General features: G+C 45.1%; 1 protein-coding gene across 8 annotated transcripts; it reads right to left on the reverse strand.

The window, feature by feature from the left end:
• Positions 1-1,079: 1,079 nt before the first annotated feature.
• Positions 1,080-15,094, reverse strand: ZNF488 (zinc finger protein 488). 8 transcript variants are annotated; one of them, XR_014077914.1, is made up of 5 exons: positions 15,026-15,094; positions 7,211-7,325; positions 3,217-3,341; positions 2,053-2,391; positions 1,080-1,874 (listed from the first exon to the last, which is right to left on the reverse strand). XR_014077914.1 is itself a non-coding variant. In XM_081573694.1 (4 exons), exon 4 carries the CDS (start codon positions 2,240-2,242, stop codon positions 1,268-1,270), a length of 975 nt encoding a protein of 324 aa, XP_081429820.1. In that variant the 5' UTR covers positions 2,243-2,391; positions 3,217-3,341; positions 7,211-7,325; positions 15,026-15,094; the 3' UTR covers positions 1,080-1,267. The 8 variants fall into 8 exon arrangements, 6 of the variants coding, with proteins under 6 accessions (XP_081429820.1, XP_081429822.1, XP_081429821.1 ...); XR_014077913.1 differs by lacking the exon at positions 15,026-15,094 and adding an exon at positions 9,745-10,469; XM_081573694.1 differs by having other exon boundaries at positions 1,080-2,391.
• Between the last annotated feature and the right edge of the window lie 6,666 nt (positions 15,095-21,760).

A 21,760-nucleotide genomic window follows, 5' to 3' on the forward strand; every position in this document is an offset into this window, starting at 1 on the left:
CAAAAGAACTGCACTGACTTGAAAGAGATTCCAACAAATGGCTTTCACACAAACTAGCTTGTGTTATAGCAGAGTTTATGATCTGAATTTTGCATTATTAGGAATAAGGACAAATGTGGAGGAACAGCATAGGTACTGAATAAAACAGCATAGGTACTGAAACAACGTGCATTAGATAATAAATGGTACCCACAACTCTCCCAGTCCTCACAGTGCTTCAAGCCTTAAGGTTTTATGATCGCTTCCTGAGAACTAAGGGGTGTATGTGTGTGTTGTTTCATTTTCCCATTTTCACATATTCAGAATGTGAATAACCATGGAACAGGTGTTGGTTGAATTACTGGTCCCAATTCCTCCAGCCCCTGTAGGATTATACACTCACTCATGACTTCCCTATTGGCCCCCATGCACATCTCACCCTTTAACTTTGGGTTTGGCCATCAAGTTGTTTTGGCCAAGCAGATGTTAGTGGAAGTGACAGAAGCAGAGGCTTGAAATGTGTTTGTGTATTTGGACTTGTCCTACTGTGCTCTTGGCATAACCATGAGAGAAGCATGATGTGGTAGCTCATGAGTCCTGAGAGAAAAAGCAACTTGGAACAAAGATCAGCCAAGCCCAGCTCAACCCCAGCCAACTCACAGACCCTTGACCGAGAAACAGGGGACCTGCACTGTTTGCCACTGAAATTCTGTCAGTTAACAACAGTTGACTAATCTGGACCATGATAATTGCACTCTTTACTTAGTGATGACACTGCCAGGCATGTGATGGCCATTTCCCACACATCTTCCCGTACAATCCTGACAACATCCTTCAGACACAGGTGTCACCATCTCCACTTTATAGATAAGAATGCTGGGACTCAGACAGTTAGAGCAGTTTGCCCAAGCTCAGGGCTAGTACGTGAAAGGGCCAGGATCCCAATCCAGGTCTGTCTGCCTCCAAAGCCCATGTTGTGTGCCAATCTTGCTTCCATGTGGAGCAAAAGTTATGTTGACAGGAGAAGAGCCCCCACTCCTGAAAATGTCAGAAACGCTCGGTGCCTATTCTTCACCATACCCTGTGATTAGCAAAGTGCATTGTTTTACAACTTTATTTCCTTTGAACACATCATGGGGACTGGTTGTCTTTTTCCAATTATGACTGAGCTGTTCATCCTCAAATGCCCAAGGAGATAGCCCTGCAGACAACTGTGACCAGCCTTTTCAGAGGAAGGCCCTGTGAGCCAGCTTGGCCTCATGGCCAAGCGCTTGCTGCAAACCACCTGTTAACTGTGCGAAGTCATGTGCCGAGAGAGGTGGTGGCGCTCGCGGAAGTACTCGTGGCAAATGGGGCACGTGAGGGCCTCTGCTCTCAGCCTCTTAGAATGCAGGTCAGGCCCCACACGCTCCTTTTTGTGGTGGGACCTCATGTGGAAGACAAGGTCGGAGGTCAGGCGGAAGGACAGGTTGCACTTGGCACACCAGTTCTGGGTGGACAGGCCCAGGGAGGTGAGCGTGGGGGGCAGCAGGGCCCAAGAGTTGGTGGAGGAGGACGATGGGGGTGTGGGGATCTGGACCGTGGCATGCTTGAGCCACAGTGTGGGGGTGCCCAGGAAAGTGCCGCAGAGAGGAGCATTTGGTGGCACCGTTTGCAGGTTCCAGAAATCACCCACCAAAAGCTTGGAGTTGGAAAGTCGACCCCAGCAAGTGACGTCAACCATGTTGATGAGTCCAAGCAGCTCTCCCAAGGTATCTGCATGTTCGCCCGCCTGAAAGACACAGGCTGATCCCAGTCTCCCTGCTGGACTCCTGGCTGGCTTGCTGAAGGCACTTCTCTGTTCCCTGCGGGTTCCACTGGGCCACACAGAGACACAGGTGCTTCCAGTTAGGTCCCTGGGGATATCGAGGGTCAGCTGCTGGGGGCCAGGCTGGCCTGCAGGGCCACTGTGCTCCCTGTCCTGGGCCTGCCCGCCCCCGAGTCTCTTCTTGAGCCGAGGCACCTCCGTGAAGGCACTCTGCCCCTGTTCCCAGCAAGTCTCCTGGGGCATCAGCTTTCCCAGCCTGAGCTTACCTGGGGCCACTGACAGTACCATCTCGGCACAAGCTTCATCCTGGCCACTGTTGCTCAGGGAAGTCTCAGAGCCCAGGCGGTTTATTTTCTCCAGTAGCACCGGCTTCTGGCCCCAGCCTTGCTCAGACTCACCAAGCCGCCATCTGTTTTCAGCTGAAGGGCTCCACAGAACTCCCTTCCCAGTAGCCATGGGGGCCACAGGGCCTGAGCCAGCTGAGTAAGGTGGATCCTCCGGCAGCTGTCAGTCCCCGGAATTTCTGGAGGGCTTGGCCCAGGGAGTGGCTGTGAGATTGAAGGGCTCCCCTGGGGCCTGGGCCAGCACACTTGGACCATAGGGCTCTGCAGAGAGAGGAAGCAACAGGCCATGAAAAGTGTGCTCTTCACTCAGGGACATATCATAGCATGCAGGCTGTAGGAACTTAGAGAACTCCTCCCCTCACCTGGGACCTTGGTATCTTGGCCCAATTGCTGATAAGAGCATGAACTTGAAGGCAGACAAGTGTCCATGTGAGTCCATATTCTGCCAATCTTCAGCTGTGTGATGTTAGACGAGCTACCCTTCTAATTAATCTTTTCGGCTAACTTGGCCAGAAATAGTTTTCCTCCTTTGCACCCAAAGCATCCTGACTACTACAGATGCAGCAACTCACCCTGACTCAGAGCACAACGTTTTCAACACTAGGACTCCTTCAGTGAGGAAGGACCACAGCGCACAATGCTGCCACCCAGAGGCCAGACGCAGTACTGCCCTGCATCTATCAGCATCCAGGTAGGAGCTGCTGTGTTAACAACAGCACAAGGCTACCACAAGTCAGTTGTGACTTGGTTGACACTCTAACATATCCGTACCCTGATATACAGCAGTTTTTGTTCCTTGCTGCTCAGTGTGATAATTTTTCTTCCAAATCATCACACACCAGGACATTTCAAGCACTTGAGGACAGGAACTCTGCAGCACAGGTGGCCAGAGGGTAAAAGCTGGACAATAAACACCCAGGCAAGGCAGGTTGGGTCTGGAGCTGTTCCTGGCCCCTGCTCCCACACCTGGGGGAAGCCACCTTTCTACCAGGCCCTGACCCTGCAACAAGTGTGGGTCTCCCCTCACCACTATCCTGACTACACTTGTTCTTCATACATTCATCCACTTGCTTCTCCTCTGCTCACCTGGCAACTGTCAGAGGTCTTCTTGTGCCAACCTACTTGGCATTAACAGGGAAATCAGCCTCTGCTTTGCCCTCAAGGTGCCCATGGCTGCAGGGGAGACACACAATGGCCATATGTGATGGCACCTGGAAGGAGAGGGAGCCATCAGCCCTGCTGGGGAGACATTTATCCCTCTTCTTCCCTGATCAGCCCACCAGCAAATTCTTGAAGCTTGCAGACCCATCTTTAAGTGTCTCCTCAGCTTGTGAGAGGTTTGCTGGACCACACTCCACTGAGTGTTCTGAGCTTTTATCATTAAGAAATATGTGTCCTGAGCCCAGAGAGACTGTGAGGAGTGGGCAGCTCTGTTCCTTCCTCACAGGGACATCATTTAGGTTCAACTCAGCTTCTTCTTCTTCTTGGCCTGCCTCCTGCTCCACCTGTAAAAGGCATCACAGATACCTGCTCTCCTTACCACTATCTTGGTGACAGAAGTCTGTGACATGTGTTTTGCATATGTCACCTCCTTTCATCTTCAATACACCTGGAGGGTCATCATCCTTTTTCATGAGTGAAGAGGGCCCTGGTCCTGCAATACTAAACATCCTGCCCAATGTCCCCTACAAAGATGAGGCACAGCTGGGATTGAAACCCAGGTGTGTGCCCCCAAAGCCTGCTTGGTTGCACCGGCCCTGTCGCCTTCCCAGAGTCCCCACTGATGAACAACCAAGTCAGCTATGTGACCCAAATACCAAAGGGAGGTATATAGAAGGTTTAAGCTTCCTTTTCCTGTCTTCTCTCCAATTTCTCCCAAGCTTTTACCCAATCAAAAAGTCAGATTCTTTGTTTAACCTGTGAAGTTTGAACAGTTCGTGAGGAAACACATGCCAGCCCTACCCTTCAGCCCACTCCAGTGTGACTCCGGTCTCCTCCTTGGTCATCCTGAAAGGACTTCCAAGATGGGCCACCAGGGGGAGCTGAGCCTCTCCAAATATCTTTTCCAAACTGAGTCCTCAAAGGGGATGCCATTGACATCAGAATTAGTGCCGCCCAATGCAGTCCATGGAGTTGAGAAGAGTTGGACACGACTGAGCGAATTCACTTTCACTTTTCACTTTCATGCATTGGAGAAGGAAATGGCAACCCACTCCAGTGTTCTTGCCTGGAGAATCCCAGGGACGGGGGAGCCTGGTGGGCTGCCGTCTATGGGGTCGCACAGAGTCGGACTCGACTAAAGTGACTTAGCACCAGCAGCAGCAGCAATGTTACTTGAAGAGGCAGAGGTGGCCATATCACTGCACCAAGTGACCCTGAGCTGTCCTTCCTACCTCTCTCGGCTTCAATTTCCTATCAACTGGGGTTGGACCAAATTACCTCCACAGTCCTTTCCAGATCTAACCATGTGTGATTCCAGTTGGGATGAAGCCATTTCTCCCTCTTTATCAAAGAATAAGCAGTCTGCTTGAAGCCCTGTTGCTGAGCTTCCATAAACTCACACACACACACACACACACATCCAGGCACACTCACATCCTCACATACACATATGTTCACAATACATATACACCCACAATCTCACATGTATACACTCTCACATACATACTCACATACACTCAAACACATACACACTATTACACAATCAAATGCACATACACCCTCATACAAACTCCCCCTTTCTCTCTCTCTCACTCTCTGTCCCTCACTGTTTTCCAGATGACAGTTTAGAACCACCTGATATGTTTCCCACAGCTGGGCAGGAGGCTGCCTTGCTGACCGAGGTCTGGCTGCACCCCTGTACCCCTCTGCACACAGCCCCTCTGCATTGCCCTCACAGCTCAAGCAACGTTGTACAACCACAGCTATGTAGACCCCACTGACAGAACTTCCAGTGTTCTGAATGACAGATGAGACGACCTTCTCAGCTATAAAATTTGGAACATGCCGTTTTCCTACAGGATGGAATGTTTGCTACCAGAATGCTTCATGCTATAAATATACATCTCAACACTTATTGACTACATAAATGTACATCCCAGAGATGCCAAGAGCTTAACACATCATATGTCATGGCATTTTCACAACAACTACATGAGGAATGTTGCAGGTCTCAATCCAAATGTATTCATCTACAACCTACAGATGCCATATCAATAAACTCGGTGCTACTCCAGCTTTTTGAGATTCTTCTAGATCTGGATTCTGTCAACTACTGAATCCACCCAAAATCACTTGTCAGTGTTATCATCCAACTCTTAGTGATAATGAGAACAAGGAGGAGAAGGAAGAAAAGGTGGAGACCAAGGTGCTGAACTGATGGAAGACCTTAGCATGCTGTCCACCCTCCCTGAGGGTCACCACTCTCACATGCAGCTGCACTGCCAGGTAAGGTCACTCAGGCAAGTGCAAAGAACATCCTACCAAACTCCTTCTGGGGACCCATCCAACCTTGGTCCACTGCATCTGTGACAATCACCAGAAGGAAGTCTTTCAAATGAAAAATGATATGAGTTTGTTGTGGCTTGTTCGGGGTCAGGGGACCACAGGCACAGCCACTCACTGCTGCTTCTGTCCCCCTTTCCTACATGGACCTACCAATTCCCTTTGCAACTGGAAGGTGGCTTTCTGTCCAGACAATCACTGAGCAAAGCAGAGCTGCTCCCTCCTCTTTCTCCTTCCGCTGAAACCAGCTGTTCTGGCAGCAAGTGGATCTATGCATCCCTTGATTTTTCCCTCCCATCCAGTATTAAAGGACCTTTGCTGTCCTCCACACCCCTCAACAGCCTAAGTCCATTCCGGGCTCTTGATCCCCGACACTATTTACTCATCCTTGTCACTCTGCTGTGTGTGTCCTGAGAAGGGACTCTTCTTGCCTTCCTTGGTTCTTTCAGTCTGAGCTCAGCAAGACAAACCTCTGAGCCATACAGACATCATTCAGTACCACCTGTGGTCTTCCTGTTGAAACAATCTGACTTCAATCCCAGACTCTCCAACCTTCTCCCAGCCTTTAGATGAAGTAATGATCTTGGCAGACTTCTGAAACTGAGCCTCCCAAGTCAAGAGTTGGTCTGACCATGTCTATCCTCCCCTACCACTGGGAATGCTTCTCTCTCAGGCCTCAGTCCTTCTGGGCCACCAACCAGGGTTCTACTGACCAAAACATGAACTTTTCTGAGAGGTGAAGCCTCACCTGCCCCATAGTGTAAAAGCGCTTGTTTCTCTGTTTATTATCTACTGCTGGGGCACTGGCTGCAGACTCCAATCATTCCTTCATCTGAGCAGCACTGGTCACATTCTAAGTTTCTGTTCAGGTTCTAACCAGGCTGTCCCAGGAAACTCCCAGCCTCACATTCACAGAGAATTTAAGTGTGTGGGTTTCTAGGGTCAGAATGCCTAGGTCAAACACAGCTCTGCTCTTGCCAATCCCGTGACCCTGGACAAGGTGCTGATCCTTTCCCTGCCTCTGTTGTCTCACTGTGGATCACCTCAGTGCCCACTTCATGAGGTGGTTGTGAAGATTAAATGGATTAACATACCTAGAGTGCTAAAGAGCCAGCCTCAATAAATGTGAAAGTGAAAATGTTAGTCACTCAGACGTGTCCAACTCTTTGCCACCCTATATACTGTAGCCTGCCAGGCTCCTCTGTCCGTGGAATTCTCCAGGCAAGAATACTGGAACGTGTGGCCATTCCTTCTCCAGGGGATCTTCCCAACCCAGGGATCGAACCTGGGTCTCTTGCATTGCAGGCAGATTCTTCACCGTCTGAGCCACCGGGGAAGCCCAGGTTTGCCATCATACTAGTAATTTATTATCATACTAGTTCTGAAAGTTAAAGACAGGCTCAGTGCTGCCTTCCCTCCACTCATGACCCTCCCCGCTAGGGACCAGCACACAATAGTGTTTAATAAGGGACCAAATGGCCTGGGCAGTTTCCACCTTCCCCCTCCATTTACAGGAAAAAGAACTCTTCTCAAGCAACTGAATGATAGCATGTTACTGATATCTGAAGATACTCACCACCCCAAGCTAGCCAGCCAGCCTCCAATTTTCCCAAGTTGCAGCTCAGAAACTAGGCCTTATTCAGTGAAACCATCTCCACCAACAGTGCCTTTCTCCACTGCTTCCTCTTCAGCTAAAACAAATGAGAACAGAAAAAAGTCTTCTGTGCCCAAGACTTTGGTTTCCTCAGACTCTGGAGATGCTTCTCATACTTTTTTGGAAGATTTCTAAGGATAATCATCTATCTACCTCTTCTACATGTGGATTGTGTGGTGCTGGGTTTTCCTAAAAGGGACACATGCATGTTTTCTAGACATCCTCCTATCCACAGGACCCTGAGAAAATGAAAAACTGCAGAGTTGTCCAGGCCTTCCTGGAGGCTGGCTACTGGTGCCATGAGGTGGGAAAGAAGAGAAGGACTTCTCAGCCAGCCCTCGAAGGCTCCACATTCAGTTATGCTTACATCCCTCTAGTAGCAATGCCTGCTATGATCAAGCAAAACCAAATGCAGGATTCCCAGGATGTAGCCAGCTCCCAGGCCCACTGTGAGGTCAGCTGCAGTCCTAACACAGCTTAGCCAATTCCAGTGGCAGTCTTCAGAGGAAAAGTCCATGGTTTGTACAATAGACTGCACAGTCAGACCCTACAAGAACATCATTGGCTAGAAAGAAGAAGAGATGCAGTCTATTGGAGAAGGAAAAGAAATTCAAAAGCACTGCAGCTCAAGATTTTGCCTAGAATAAAAAAAATTACTTGATCGTCTGTTTTAAAGAAAAGTTGTCACCTCTTAGATTTTTTGAAAAAGAAATCTGCTAATCAAAGCAGACATGATGGTTCTATATCATTGAAAAAGCATCCCTTCCCCCTCCCTCCCAAAATTCTAATACCTGGGAAGTCAGAGGTTAAATGATGCAAAAGACAATTTAACTCTTCAGTCCAGAAAACAGTCTCCCAAATCAAAATGCCATGCTTATACCTACGAAAGTGTCCGATGTTCTTTGATATAAAGTGGAAAAAAAAACTTCTTTCAATAAGCACACTGAAATCTTCTTCCATCATTTTTAATTTTTGTTCAATTCTGTGTGATTTATGAACTAACAAATTTCCTTTTGCATATCAACCAAAAGTTAAATAAGCTGAATTATCACTAAAAATCATAACAAACTCAAAGGGCAGGTTAAATTAACTATGAAAAACAAAAGCCTCAAGTGTTGGGCAGTAATTAGCAGCTTTAAAACCAAGTAAGTTTCCTTTTTACAATTTTATATATATATATATATATATATATATATTACGTATGTGTATGTGCATGTTTGAACATATAGCTATACATGCCACAAAAATATCATCAAATAATGAAACCATGTCTGATTAAATTTTTAAGAAGCAAAAAACTTCTTTGCTATATAATATTTTCTACTTCATTTCTCAAAAATGAATCAGATTTGTTTTTCTGTATTTCTTCATTTAGTATCTTGGATATGAAAATGAAACCTTTCTACTGTGGTCTTACCTCATGTGCACAAAACCATTACTCTCCAATGTCACAATAATCGTTATAAAAAGTCTGGATCATTCAACAGTAATTATGAAACCTAATTTCTGCACACCACCAGCATTGACAAGTATACACTTTATAAATTTACAGTTAACTTCCTGTTTCAACTCTCACCCAAATGTTTCCCATGCAAAGCTCTGGCCTATTGTCTTCCCACAATTGCTCTCTGAATCCCACCCTCGCCCTCCCCACCAACCCGGCCTTGTACTGCCTGCACGGAAGGATGGTGTGGGCCCCCATGTTTCCTTAATGTTCCTGCAAAATTTAGCTTCCTGGTGATGTGTGTGTCTATTACTAAAGGCCAAATGCCAAGAAAAGGATTCAATCAATGCCTTGTTTCAAGCCAAGTATTTTTTTCAGCTCATCCTGAAAACTCAGAGATTTATAACTTGATCCTTTATGTATTTTCCCACGACAGGCACTGAACAGGTTACGTGCCTAGATCTTTGATATAATCAGTTGGAGAAAGGATCTGAAACAAATGCATCATTATTACCCTAGTACCCAGAACAAACTCTGGCTAATAACGGAGCGGCAGAGGATGGGTGAATGGCTGGAGGGATGAATTAAAAGAATTGCAGCCCAAAAAGTCAACCTAGGAGAAAAAAAAAAAAAAATCCAAGGTGGAATTCTTGATGGGGGGAGGAAAAGGGGAAGAAGGGAGGAGGAGGAGGGGAGAGAGAGAGAGAGAGAAGGAGAAAAGGACAGAGCGGGACACAGGTAAAACAACGATGGACAAGAAAAGGTGAGACAGATGAGAGAAAAATACAGAAAGAAGCAGGAGACAAAAGACAGAGGCAGAGGGCAGGGACAGGAGTCGCACGGGAGTGGGGAGAAAAGGAGCGATGGAGAAAGCTGGTGACAGAGGCAAGAACCGGGCAGTTAAAGGCAGGACAGAGAACCTGCCCTGGGGTAAGGCCAGTAGAAATAAGATGACTCCCGACCCCCACGCCCATTCGTGGCCCCATCTCGGGGGCAGGACAGCGCGTCTCACCTCGGCTTTCTCGCGGCGCTGGGCGCTGGGGACGCGCTGGCAGCCCCGGCCGCCTCCCGGTCGGGGCCGTGACACGCGGCTCTGAGCTTGGCGCGCGAGCCGTGGGGGCCGGCTTGTCCCCGCCTCCCCGGATTGCCCCGCCCCAGAGGCGGGGCCTCGGGTCCAGCCCGTAAGGGGCAGAAGGGTTTCTGGGAAGGGCCTGCGAGTGGGCTGAGTCCTCAGAAAGGGGGGCCTAGGAGACCCGCTTTCGCGGCACCGCCCGCCGCAGATCCGGACGCCGCTCCGCATGCCTTCACCTAGCCCACTTGGCGGGGCCTAGCCCGCCCGCGAGCCCCGCTCCGCCTATCTCGACCGGCAGTCCCCGCTGGCTCAGGTCTTGCCCCATGCCTCGCAAGTTCAGGACCGAGGAGGGTGTCCTGGCGCGCGGGCTTGCCTTTGGAGGTGGCACTTGGACCACGGCAGAGGCTTACTTGATCTGTGTGCTGCGACTTCTACCCTCTTAGGTCTCTGAGACCCAGGCGACAGACATTCAGTACAGATGGTCCGTGCCATGCGGCTGCGGATCCTCTGTGCCCTGCCCAGAGACCCCCATCAGCATGGACTCTCCTTCCCTTCCAGGCTGAGCGGCCGTGCAAGCTCCATATCTGTGGCTTCCCTGAGAATCTCCCAGACTTCACTGGAGCTGACCCTCGGCCTCTCAGCCTTTCCTGAGCCGCCTCAGTTCTGAAATGGCAGCGTTGTGCCAGATAACGGTGAGTTCTGTGACTTCACAGGATGCACAGGTGTCAGGGAGCTTAATTACCCACGGAGGGTGGGAGAAGCCAGGACTTAACGGGTTGGGGACAAGAGGAAATGCCTTCTAAGTGACTGCATTCATGCCAGATAGTGGACTAAATAGGACATATCCCTGGAGTGAGGGTGAGAGGAGATGAGAGTGGAGACTCAGGTAACCTGAATGGTTGCAGTGGCATCCAGGTGTATGGGTCACATTGTTTGAGCCCAGCAGAAAGGCAGAGCAGATCAGATAGGGGAAGAGAGAATCCTTGAGGGACTAAAGGGAACCCTGAGTCCCCACTTCTTCCTTCCTTCCTTCAGCCACTCGATAACTGTTCTGGATGCCCCTGAAAGGAGAGTGTGGGTTCATGAGGTGACAAAGCTCTGTGCTTTTCTCAAAGATTTGGGAGCATCTATTGCACAAGGCAAGATTGTAAAGGAACAAAATTATGATGAGTCTGAGATGGGCAAAGTGAAATTCAGAACAGACATCAGAGTTCTGGTACCGGTCCCCAAAGCAAAACTTTTCTTCTGTAAAGAGAGCCCATTAATTAATATGGACACGAGAAATCAAATCTCTAATATGCAGCTCAGTCAGCCTTCATGGAATTACAGGACTTCTAGGACAACCTCAGAAATAATCTGTCCACCTAGAATTCTGTATCTAACCGAACTATTATTCAAGAGTGAGCACAAAACAGATATTTTCAGGAATACAGAGCCTAAGTGGAACACCCTCACAACCTTGGTGAAAAAACTACTAAAGAATGTGTTTCAGAAGGAAGGAAATTGAACCCAGATGAAAGAAGAGAGTTTCAAGAAACAATGACTGAAAGTCCAAGATCAAGATGTCAGTAGGGTTGGTTTTTGATGAAACCTTCCTGAATTGTAGGCAGCCACCTTCCCTCTGTGTCCCAACACTGCCTTTTCACAGTGACTGTTTGAAGGACATCTCTGGTGTCTCTTCCTTGTCTTATGAGGACGCTAGGCTTAGGCCCAACACTTAAGACCTCATTTAACCTTAGTCACCTCCCTAAATACCCAACATCCATATGCAGTCCCATTAAGGATTAAGGCTTGATATATGAATTTGGCAGTAAGGGCACAATTCAGTTCATAGCACTCAGTAAATATCAAGTAAGTTATATCAGTACTTAAAAGACTTCCCACAAAGAAAATACCAGATATAGGAGATACCATATCAAATATTCATGAAGCAAATCATTGTGATCATGTTCAAAATCTTTCCAAAGACAATGTAAAACCCTCCCAAGTGCATTTTAGGAGGCTAGTCTTACCTAATAGCAAATCCAGGTAAGAACAGCACAAAAATAGGAAATTACAGACTAGCCTCTCACGTAAGCATAGGCAAAAAAATCTGAACTAATACTAAATTCAATCCAGCAGTTAAAAAATATCATGGCCAATTTGAATCTATTGACAATATGTTAATGTTGTTTCAGCTACATTAATTTAGTTAGCCATATAAATAGATTACTGGAAAAATATGTTTCTCACAAAATATACAAAAAAATTTAGTTAAAATTCAGCATTCATTCGTATCTAGCACACCAAGAATATTAGTGAAATACCTTTATCTGATAAAGTATTTCTACCAAAAGCTTTCAGTAAGTATCATTCTTAATGGTGATGTGTTAGAGTCATTCTCTTAAAAATCAAGAACACCTCCATCATAGATCTACTCTTTGGAGTAGTCAGGACAATATTTTTTTTGGTTTTTTTATTTTTGTGCTGACCCACTGAATTTTATAGTTAAATTTTTAAAATAAGAGAGCCTGGCAAGTTGAGTGACTCTATCAATCAATAAGTACCTTCACAATACCAGTAAACAACTTAAAACTCTATTTAAAAGCACTGCTTACACTAACAGCAAAAAATAAGCTATTTAGAGAAGGTACTTGACAGAAGAAGGGAAGATCTTCATAGGGAAATGAAAGATATTGAGAAAGACCTAAATAAATGAAAACATTCCCATGCTCACTGAGAAGAGGAGTCCCAACTGCAGATTCAAATACCTCAAAATGAATCATAAACAACTATCAAGAGGGTTTTGGTGGAGTGAAGAGTCAATTCTAAAATCAAGAGTTGATTCTAAAATGTGCATGAACAAACAAATGGCCAACAATTACCCTAAGAAAAATGCGATGGGTGTTTTACCTTGTACTATCAAGGCTCTCTCTAGCTCTCTGTGTATGTTAGGCTAGGTATAATAATCGAACGCTGTGTGTATCAGATTATAACAAACCCCACCAAATATATCAGCTGAAAAGCACAAACTTTACTTCCCTCTTATATATCTCACTGTCCCACATATACATGTCCATCCCAGATTCTTGAGAGGGAGCAGCTCTTCTCACACAGCTACTAGGCTGTTGGTTCCACTTGAGTCACACCTGGATTCTTAAACATTCTGTTCAGAAGTGGCACATGTAACTTCTATTAATGTTTCCTCAGTGGAATCAAGTCCAAGCCTGCCATGAATATGGCAGAGAAGCAGTCCTCTACGAGAGGAAGGGACAGTGAAAAGCACTAATACAATCATTCACATGATAATAATTCAGACAGTGTGGTATCAACACTTTCGATATAAACCAATAGATGGATAAAGGCAATGGAACAGAGAGTGCAGAACCAGGCCCACAACCATATGGATTTTGAACACATCAGAGGTGATGTGTAAATCATGAAGGAAAAAATAGAGCAGACAGCAAGTGATGTGGGGACAATTTGCTCTATATATGGGAAACATGAAATCAGATCCGTAGCAAGAATCACTTATAAATTAATTCCAGGTGGATTTAAGACATCAGTGTGAAAGGCAAATCTTTAAAACTTTTAAGGTAAAACCTCTTTCACCTTAACAGAGAAGAATTTCTTAAATAAGGTATAAGCCATGCAAAACTTAACAGCTTCTAAAAAGTGACAAAATTCAGCTACATTAAAATCAAGAACTTAAAAAAGAGTACATATGTATACATAGAATACAAGAATACATGCATACATATATATATATATATATATATATATATATATATATACACACTTATTCAGGAATACATATATTTACATATATAAATCACTTTGCTGTACACCTGAAACTACCACATTGCAAATCAACTATACTTCAATTTATAAAAGCCAAAATTTTCTGTTTTATTAAAAGGCATTAAATAGAGTAAAAAGAGAGCCACACACTGAAGATCTTTGCAACAATTGATAAAACATTAGTATCCTAAATAAACATGGAATGTTAAGGAATCAATATGAAAGAGAAACAACTAGATTGGAGAATGGATACATGCAGAAACAGGCATTTCACAAAAGAGGGAAAATGAATTACCCAAAATCTGTTGAACAGACTATCAATCCCTTCAGACTAAAACAGATGTTGAATCAATATAAAAATATGACAATAGCAAGTGTCAATATGACAATAGCAAGAATGTGAAGCAAAGAAAACCTAATAAGCTGTAGGGAGAATTATACTAGATTTCATCGATTCCAAATATCATTTATTTAAGATATTCCATTATTTAAAACACCACTTGAACAACAACAAGAACTACAAAAATCTTCAACACAATGCATAAACATTTGTAGTTTTTGTATTTTTGTTATAAATATTTGAAGATCTATTTTATATTTATTACAGAATAACTTGCAGCATATTTCTCTCTTCTTTTGTGCCAACAAGAGAAAATAAATTGGTAAAATTATTTCTAAAAATGTTTACCTTCACAATCTGAGTTTTTGAAACACTTTTGACTCAGAATTGTGTATGTCCAAGGTTAGTCTATGGAGACACAAGTCACACCTTTCTGATTTCTGGTCCCAAAAACTATGAGCATAATAAAAGCTTGTGCTTAGTTGCTCAGTCATGTCTGACTCTTTGTGACCCCATGGACTATAGCCCGCCAGGCTTCTCTGTCCATGGCATTCTCCAGGCAAGAATACTGGAGTGGGTTGCCATGCCCTTCTCCAGGGGATCTTCCCAACTCAGGGATCGAACCCAGGTCTCCCACACTGCAGGCAGATTCTTTACTGCCTGAGCCACCAGGGAAGCCCAAGAATACTGGAGTGGGTAACCTATTCCTTCTCCAGGGGATCTTCCTGGCCCAGGAATCAAACCAGGGTCTCCTGCATTGCAGGTTGAGCTACCAGGGAAGCCCCATAATAAAATAGTTCTTGTTTTATGTCACTCAGTTTGGGGTGGTTTGTTAAACAACAGAAAATAACTGGCATGTCCTTCATTCACAAGGTACTTTGACATCCTTGCAAGACCTTCTTTCCCTTCTAGATCCTTCCATCCACTGAGTCACAAGAGTGACCACTGCAACACTCTACAGTTCCACTTTCCAGACTTCCTCCCAACAGTGATGTCCTCATCTAAGCCATCTCAGCTGCCCTCTTTCAGTTGACAAAAAAGTAGGATTTCTCTAGGAGTTTAACGGTCACATGAGAGGGATGAGGGACAAACGGGTCTCACCTTACTGCCCCTCCAGAGATCCCCTGCCTCCCGCCAGGACTGTCCACAGGCAGGACACTGAGTAGAACTGCAGGTCATAAAGTCACTATGCCAACCTTCCTGTCCATTATAAGGGTCATCACAAGGAATTCTGCTTCCTTGGGGTGGGGGAAGGGCCCCAAAGCAAACCATCTTTGCCTCTTCACCCTCAGGGGAGGTAACAGGGGAGGCTCACTGTGCACTGTGGTTAGAGGGCTAGAGGGGTGGAAGCCCCTGGGCAGCGAAGGTTGTGGAGGCTGCGGCCTGAGGGGGCCTGGAGTGGCCAGGGTCCAACAGGGCCGTATGTATGGCCAGGTAAATGGAGAGCAGTGGGCCCTGGATACCTGGCCCCGGGCTCTTCCTGTTGCTGTTGCTCCTCCCTCCACTGCTGAGTGCAGGGAGTTTCCAGCATGATGTCCTGAACTGGAGAAATGTCCGCCACCTGGACTTTGGCTGGAAAACCATTCACCGCTACCTCAGCCCAGACTGGGGAAGCCTCCACAGGAGCATCAGGAGCAAGGCGAGCAAGTTGCATGACTGCGAAGGTGCCTTCGACCTCTATTTAGTCTTGGATGCGTGAGTAGCCCTCCCATCTGGCCCCCTGCAACTCTCAAGGCGCCTCTGTCACCAAGGTCACTGACGGGAAGAAGGGGTTCAAGGGATCCCCAGGCTCTGTGAGAGAGGAGGTGAGGGCAGTCTTGGTCAGATCCAAGGAATAGACCTCTGTGGCCTCCTTGTTCCTAGGCAAAAAGAAAGCCCCAGGCATTTATTTCCTGGGATTTCTACTTCTGGAAAGGAAAAAGGGCACCATCAGGTTTCTCAGTGGCTCTGTCTCTCTTTCTTCAGCTTGGCCTGGATCTGTGATGCACATGCATGACCTTTAAACAACTGGAGTGGCAGGTGATTTCTAGACGCTGCCTTCTCAGCAGTTGTGAGAAGCTCACAGTGCATTTTGGTTTCATTTTCTTTCCAGAGAGATTACTGTGTCCTCTGTTAGGCATTCTTGTAGTGTTTCTGCTTGGAAAGTCCTTTGCTTTGCTGGTTTCAACTGTTTTGCTGCTTTCTTTGAAAGGTTGGGGAACCACATTTTAGTTTGTGTGCACCTTAAGAACAGTTTGGTTTGTCTGCTTGTGGCCCTGGGAAACCTGGGCTGTGCATCAGGTACCTTCTGACCCTCAAAGGAAAGGGAGGGGTGAATCCTCTGGCTGGAGAGATTGGCTTGGTTCCATTTTCAACTCCTCTGTGAGACTGAGGATAAACTTTACTTATTTAGTAGTAACAGTGGCTTGACTCTCAGTATCACAGAAACGTTTTACGGTTTCCAAAGCTCATCACTGGCATCTGTCATCCTCAAGACAATCCTAGGAGACAGAGTAAGAATGTATTTGCCTATGCAATCTCTTGGAAAAGGGAAATGGACTCCTAGAGGTTGGATGAGGTATGACAGAGGCCAATGGAGGTGACAGGACCAAATCCTGCTGGATTCTGCAAATGGGTGGAGGAGAAGAGGGTGTCCAAGAAAGGGACCTACATACCCATTCCCCAGCCTCAGGCCTAGAGCACGTCTACAGTGGGCCAGGCAAGGCTTTTCTGAAACCAGAGGCTTTTCTGAGTCCCAGAGAAGTAACCTTGTCTCCCTGGGAACCATGCTCACTCAGTCCACTTGTAGAAAGCCTTGGTGCCTTCAAAGCCATCTTGATGAGAATATTTGGAGGATGAGGACCGCCTTCCTCCTGTGGCTGCTTCCTGCTACTCTTGGGGAGAGGGGAATAATAACCACTGAGGAGGCAGCTCCAGTTTTGCAGTCAAGCAGACTCCACTCATCAATCATGCAGCTTGGGCAAGTCACCTCACCTCTCTTTGCCTCAGCATCCCCATCTGTACAATGGGATCTTCATACCTACCTCACCAGGTTGTGATGAGGATGAATGGGAGTCTGGTTTGGGAGTCTGGTTTGGGAGTATGGGAGTATAGTTTTCCTAGCATGTGTCAGATGAAGTCATGGAGGATGGGCATTAAAATAAACAGAAGGCAGAGTCACACACCCTGGGAACTCCCCAGGACTGCAGGGGCCCCTGATCCAGCCCTGACTCCCTAGCTCACTCTCTCTCACGTGCTCTTTGTGGGGATGTGGGGTGCGGGTTAGATGGCACTCCCAAAGTTGTCTGAATCTTTCATCCATTGGTGAGCAGTCTTATTCATTCTCATGTTCCCTTGCTTATCCACTCACTGAAATAATTACTGGAAAACTTCTATACACAAGTCACTGTTTTGGGCAATGGAGATAAGGCAGCAAAGACAACACAACTTGAAAAAGTCCTTTTCCTCATAGAGCTTTCATTTTAGGAGGCAAGAAATAAATCAGAGGAGCTAGGGTATTAGATGGGGATAAACACCAGGGGGAAAATCAGGACAGGAGAATGAGAAGTTTTGAGGGAGGGATGTTCTAAAGAGATACCCAGGAAAGATTATACTGACAGACTGAGAAGGTGTCAAGAAGACTTGGGTGACTTTTGAGCAGAGGAGGTGTGTGATTGGATCATGTTTAAAAGAGTCACAGATGAAGGGCAAAAGAGTAGAGGCTTCTAAGTAGGGGCCTAGTGCAGGAATCCAGGGAAGAGATGATGGTGGTGTGGACCAGTAGATATGGGTGGCAGTGATGAGTGGACAGATTCTGGAGCTATTTTGAAATCAGAGGCTACAGGATTCCAGAGAGTGTGGATGGTAGGCGGCTGGGGGAGCCAGGTATGTTGCTAGATTGGAGATGGGGGTAGGAGAGGAAAGCAATTTCTTCATCATGTCTTCTTCATAATGTGAATAAATATTATTATCTCCATTTTACACATGAGGCAAGGAGACTGCTCAAGGCCTGGGGATGAATGACCTACCAAAGCCTCAGTATAGAATACACAGATCCAGAATTTGAACTCCAGAGTCTTAGTCTTTGTCTTCAACTGTATGATTATAATGTGTCTTGACGTGAATCTCTTTATTTTATTTCTTTTGGACTTAAGATCCTTGGAATTACACGATCATATATTTTATCTAATTTTGGACATTTTTAGATGTTATTTCTTCAAATAATGTTTGTTTTTCTTTTTGCTTTAGTAATTCACATAGTATGTATATTGTTCTGCTTAAGTGTGTCCTGCAGGTCCTTTAGACTCTGACCACCTTTATTCATTCTTTTTTCTTTATGCTCCTAACACTAGACAGTAGCAATTGTCCTGTCCTCCACTTTGCTTATTCCTTTCTCTGCCTAGTAAAATTTTTTATTGAACCACCCTAATTATGATTTTTTCAATTTATTATTGTACTTTTCTGCTCCAAAATTCCTCCTTGATTTGTTAATAATTTGTTCTTCATGATATTTATTTTGCTCATGTATCTCTATCCTGATTTCCTCTATTTCTTTGTCTTTATTTTCCCACTGTCTGAGTATATTTAAGATGATTTTAAGTGTTTGTCTAGTAAGTCTGATGCCTTGGCTTTTTCAGGAATGATTTCTGTAATTTTATTTACTTCCTTTGAATGAACAATGGTCTGGTTTCTTTGTATGTTTTATGATTGTTTTGTTGAAAATTAGGATTTTTATTATTATAATGCGGTACATCTAGAAAGCAGAATTCACCATAGCTCACTGGGTTGTATTTGCTTTTATAGACTCATGTAATAGTCCATTTATTCTGAAACATTTCAAAACTACTTTTGCAAAGAATATTCCTTATTGTTGTGTGTGATCACTAGAGTTTCTGCTCCTGTAACTCTGATTCACTGAATGTATTGACAGAGATTTCCCAAATGCCAGGATCTGAAACAAACATGTTCAGTTCAGTTCAGTCGCTCAGTCGTGTCCGACTCTCTGCGACCCCATGAATTGCAGCACGCCAGGCCTCTCTGTCCATCACCAACTCCCGGAGTCTACCCAAGCCCATGTTCATCAAGTCGGTGATGCCATCCAACCATCTCATCCTCTGTCGTCCCCTTCTCCCCCCGCCCCCAATCCTACCCAGCATTAGGGTCTTTTCCAATGAGTCAACCCTTCGCATGAGGTGGCCAAAGTATTGGAGCTTCAGCTTCAACATCAGACCTTCCAATAAACACCCAGGATTGATCTCTTTTAGGATGGATTGATTGGATCTCCTTGCAGTCCAAGGGACTCTCAAGAGTCTTCTCCAACACCACAGTTCAAAAGCATCAATTCTTCGGTGCTCAGCTTTCTTCACCGTCCAACTCTCACATCCATACATGACCACTGGAAAAACCATAGCCTTGACTAGACGGACTTTTGTTGGCAAAGTAATGTCTCTGCTTTTAAACATGCTATCTAGGTTGGCCATAACCTTCCTTCCAACGAGTAAGCGTCTTTTAATTTCATGGCTGCAGTCACCATCAGCAGTGATTCTGGAGCCCAAAAAAGTAAAGTCTGACACTGTTTCCACTGTTTCCCCATCTATTTCCCATGGAGTGATGGGACCAGATGCCATGATCTTAGTTTTCTGAACATTGAGCTTTAAGCCAACTTTTTCACTCTCCTCCTTCACCTTCATCAAGAGGCTCTTTAGTTCTTCTTCACTTTCTGCCATAAGGGTGGTGTCATCCGCATATCTGAGGTTATTGATATTTCTCCCGGCAATCTTGATTCCAGCTTGTGTTTCTTCCAGCCCAGCATTTCTCATGATGTACTCTGCATATAAGTTAAATAAGCAGGGTGACAATATACAGCCTTGACGTACTCCTTTTCCTATTTGGAACCAGTCTGTTGTTCCATGTCCAGTTCTAACTGTTGCTTCCTGACCTGCATGCATACAGGTTTCTCAAGAGGCAGGTCAGGTGGTCTGGCACTCCCATCTCTTTCAGAATTTTCCACAGTTTATTGTGATCCACACAGTCAAAGGCTTTGGCATAGTCAATAAAGCAGAAATAGATGTTTTTCTGGAACTCTCTTGCTTTTTCGATGATCCAGCGGATATTGGCAATTTGATCTCTGGTTCCTCTGCCTTTTCTAAAACCAGCTTGAACATCTGGAAGTTCACGGTTCATGTATTGCTGAAGCCTGGCTTGGAGAATTTTGAGCATTACTTTACTAGCATATGAGATGAGTGCAATTGTGTGGTAGTTTGAGCATTCTTTGGCATTGCCTTTCTTTGGGATTGGAACAAAAACTGACCTTTTCCAGTCCTGTGGCCACTGCTGAGTTTTCCAAATGTGCTGGCATATCGAGTGCAGCACTTTCACAGCATCACCTTTGAGGATTTGGAATAGCTCAACTGGAATTCCATCACCTCCACTAGCTTTGTTCGTAGTGATGCTTTCTAAGGCCCACTTGACTTCACATTCCAGGATGTCTGGCTCTAGGTGAGTGATCACACTATTGTGATTATCTGTGTCGTGAAGATCTTTTTTGTACAGTTCTTCTGTGGTCCCTAGGCTCAGTGGTAGTCTGGCTAAGTGCTAAAGAAATGTCCTAGTAAAGAAACATTGTACAAAGAATGGTAGAGGTGGCTTCTCCCCACCACTCCCATGTCTTTTTACAGTTTTGTAGTGATATCATGTTTGTGTATGTGTGTGTGAAACAAACATGAAATCACTACAAAACTGTAAAAAGACATGGGAGTGGTGGGGAGAAGCCACCTCTACCATTCTTTGTACAATGTTTCTTTACTAGGACATTTCTTTAGCACTTAGCCAGACTACCACTGAGCCTAGGGACCAGCCTGAGATGAAAACTTAAAGTCTTCTCAAGACTTTCCTGAGCATTCTCTTGGGCTGTGCATATGTGTCTGTTTCTAAATTCACCTATGCCCACAGCTGATTTTAAACATCCTAATTGACACCAGCCAGGTAAGGTGAGTTTTACAAAATAATTTGTAAGTAAGGTCAACATTCCTCCCTCTGGATCAAAGACAACATGGGACAAAGTCAGTGATCAAATGTCACCATGCCAGAGAAGGTGTGGGAGAAATGTGATGAAATATGCAAGAGAACTTTCCTACCATTTTGAAATGAACTATTTGTTGGTTGCACATTTGCTTTATTATTGATTTTTGTTTTTTAGAGCTCCTAGAAAGTTGATGCTGATAGTGTATGGTTGTTTGTTCAGTGTGGCCCTAGGGGAATGAGGGCTTAGATTTTCAGAATCTGCCATTTTGATGACATCCTTCATGCTATAAGTTTTTTTTTTTAATTTATTTATTTATTTTAGTTGGAAGCTAATTACTTTACAATATTGTAGTGGTTTTTGCCATACATTGCTATAAGTTTTTGTTTGCTGTTTTATTTTCACATTTGGGAGAAACTACTTGAACACAAATTTTAAATCAAACACTATTACTGTTCACAGCAAAAGTCTTGAGGCTCCTAACCCTTTCCTCCCCATTTTTGATCTCACTTCCAAAGAGGCTGCCAAGTGATCTCACTTCCAAGAAAAATCTTCCAGATTTTTCTTCTGATAATATGATCATGTTTCCAATTCTGTGCTTGTACTGACTACTGTTTCCTGCTTTTTGAGGTTTACACCTTCTCTACTGAGTTCTTATTAGGGAAGGAAGAAAATTTAGCTTTCTTATAGTTCAGCTCTCCTACATGACCCTGCCCCAACAACTTCCAATGTCCCATCATAGTTATCTCAGTAGGATGTTTTGGTCTCAAGCATAATATCAAAGATATCCTCAAATTGCTGGTGATCCTTGTCTCTCCATTCTCATTTAAGAGGAG

Source organism: Giraffa tippelskirchi, chromosome 2 (assembly GCF_054371585.1).
Source record: "Giraffa tippelskirchi isolate mGirTip1 chromosome 2, T2T-mGirTip1v1.2.pri, whole genome shotgun sequence".
NCBI lineage: Eukaryota > Metazoa > Chordata > Mammalia > Artiodactyla > Giraffidae > Giraffa > Giraffa tippelskirchi.

Excerpts from the sequence above, each read along its gene's own strand:
- ZNF488 (XM_081573697.1), bottom strand. The coding sequence starts at position 2,242 with ATGGCTACTGGGAAGGGAGTTCTGTGGAGCCCTTCAGCTGAAAACAGA.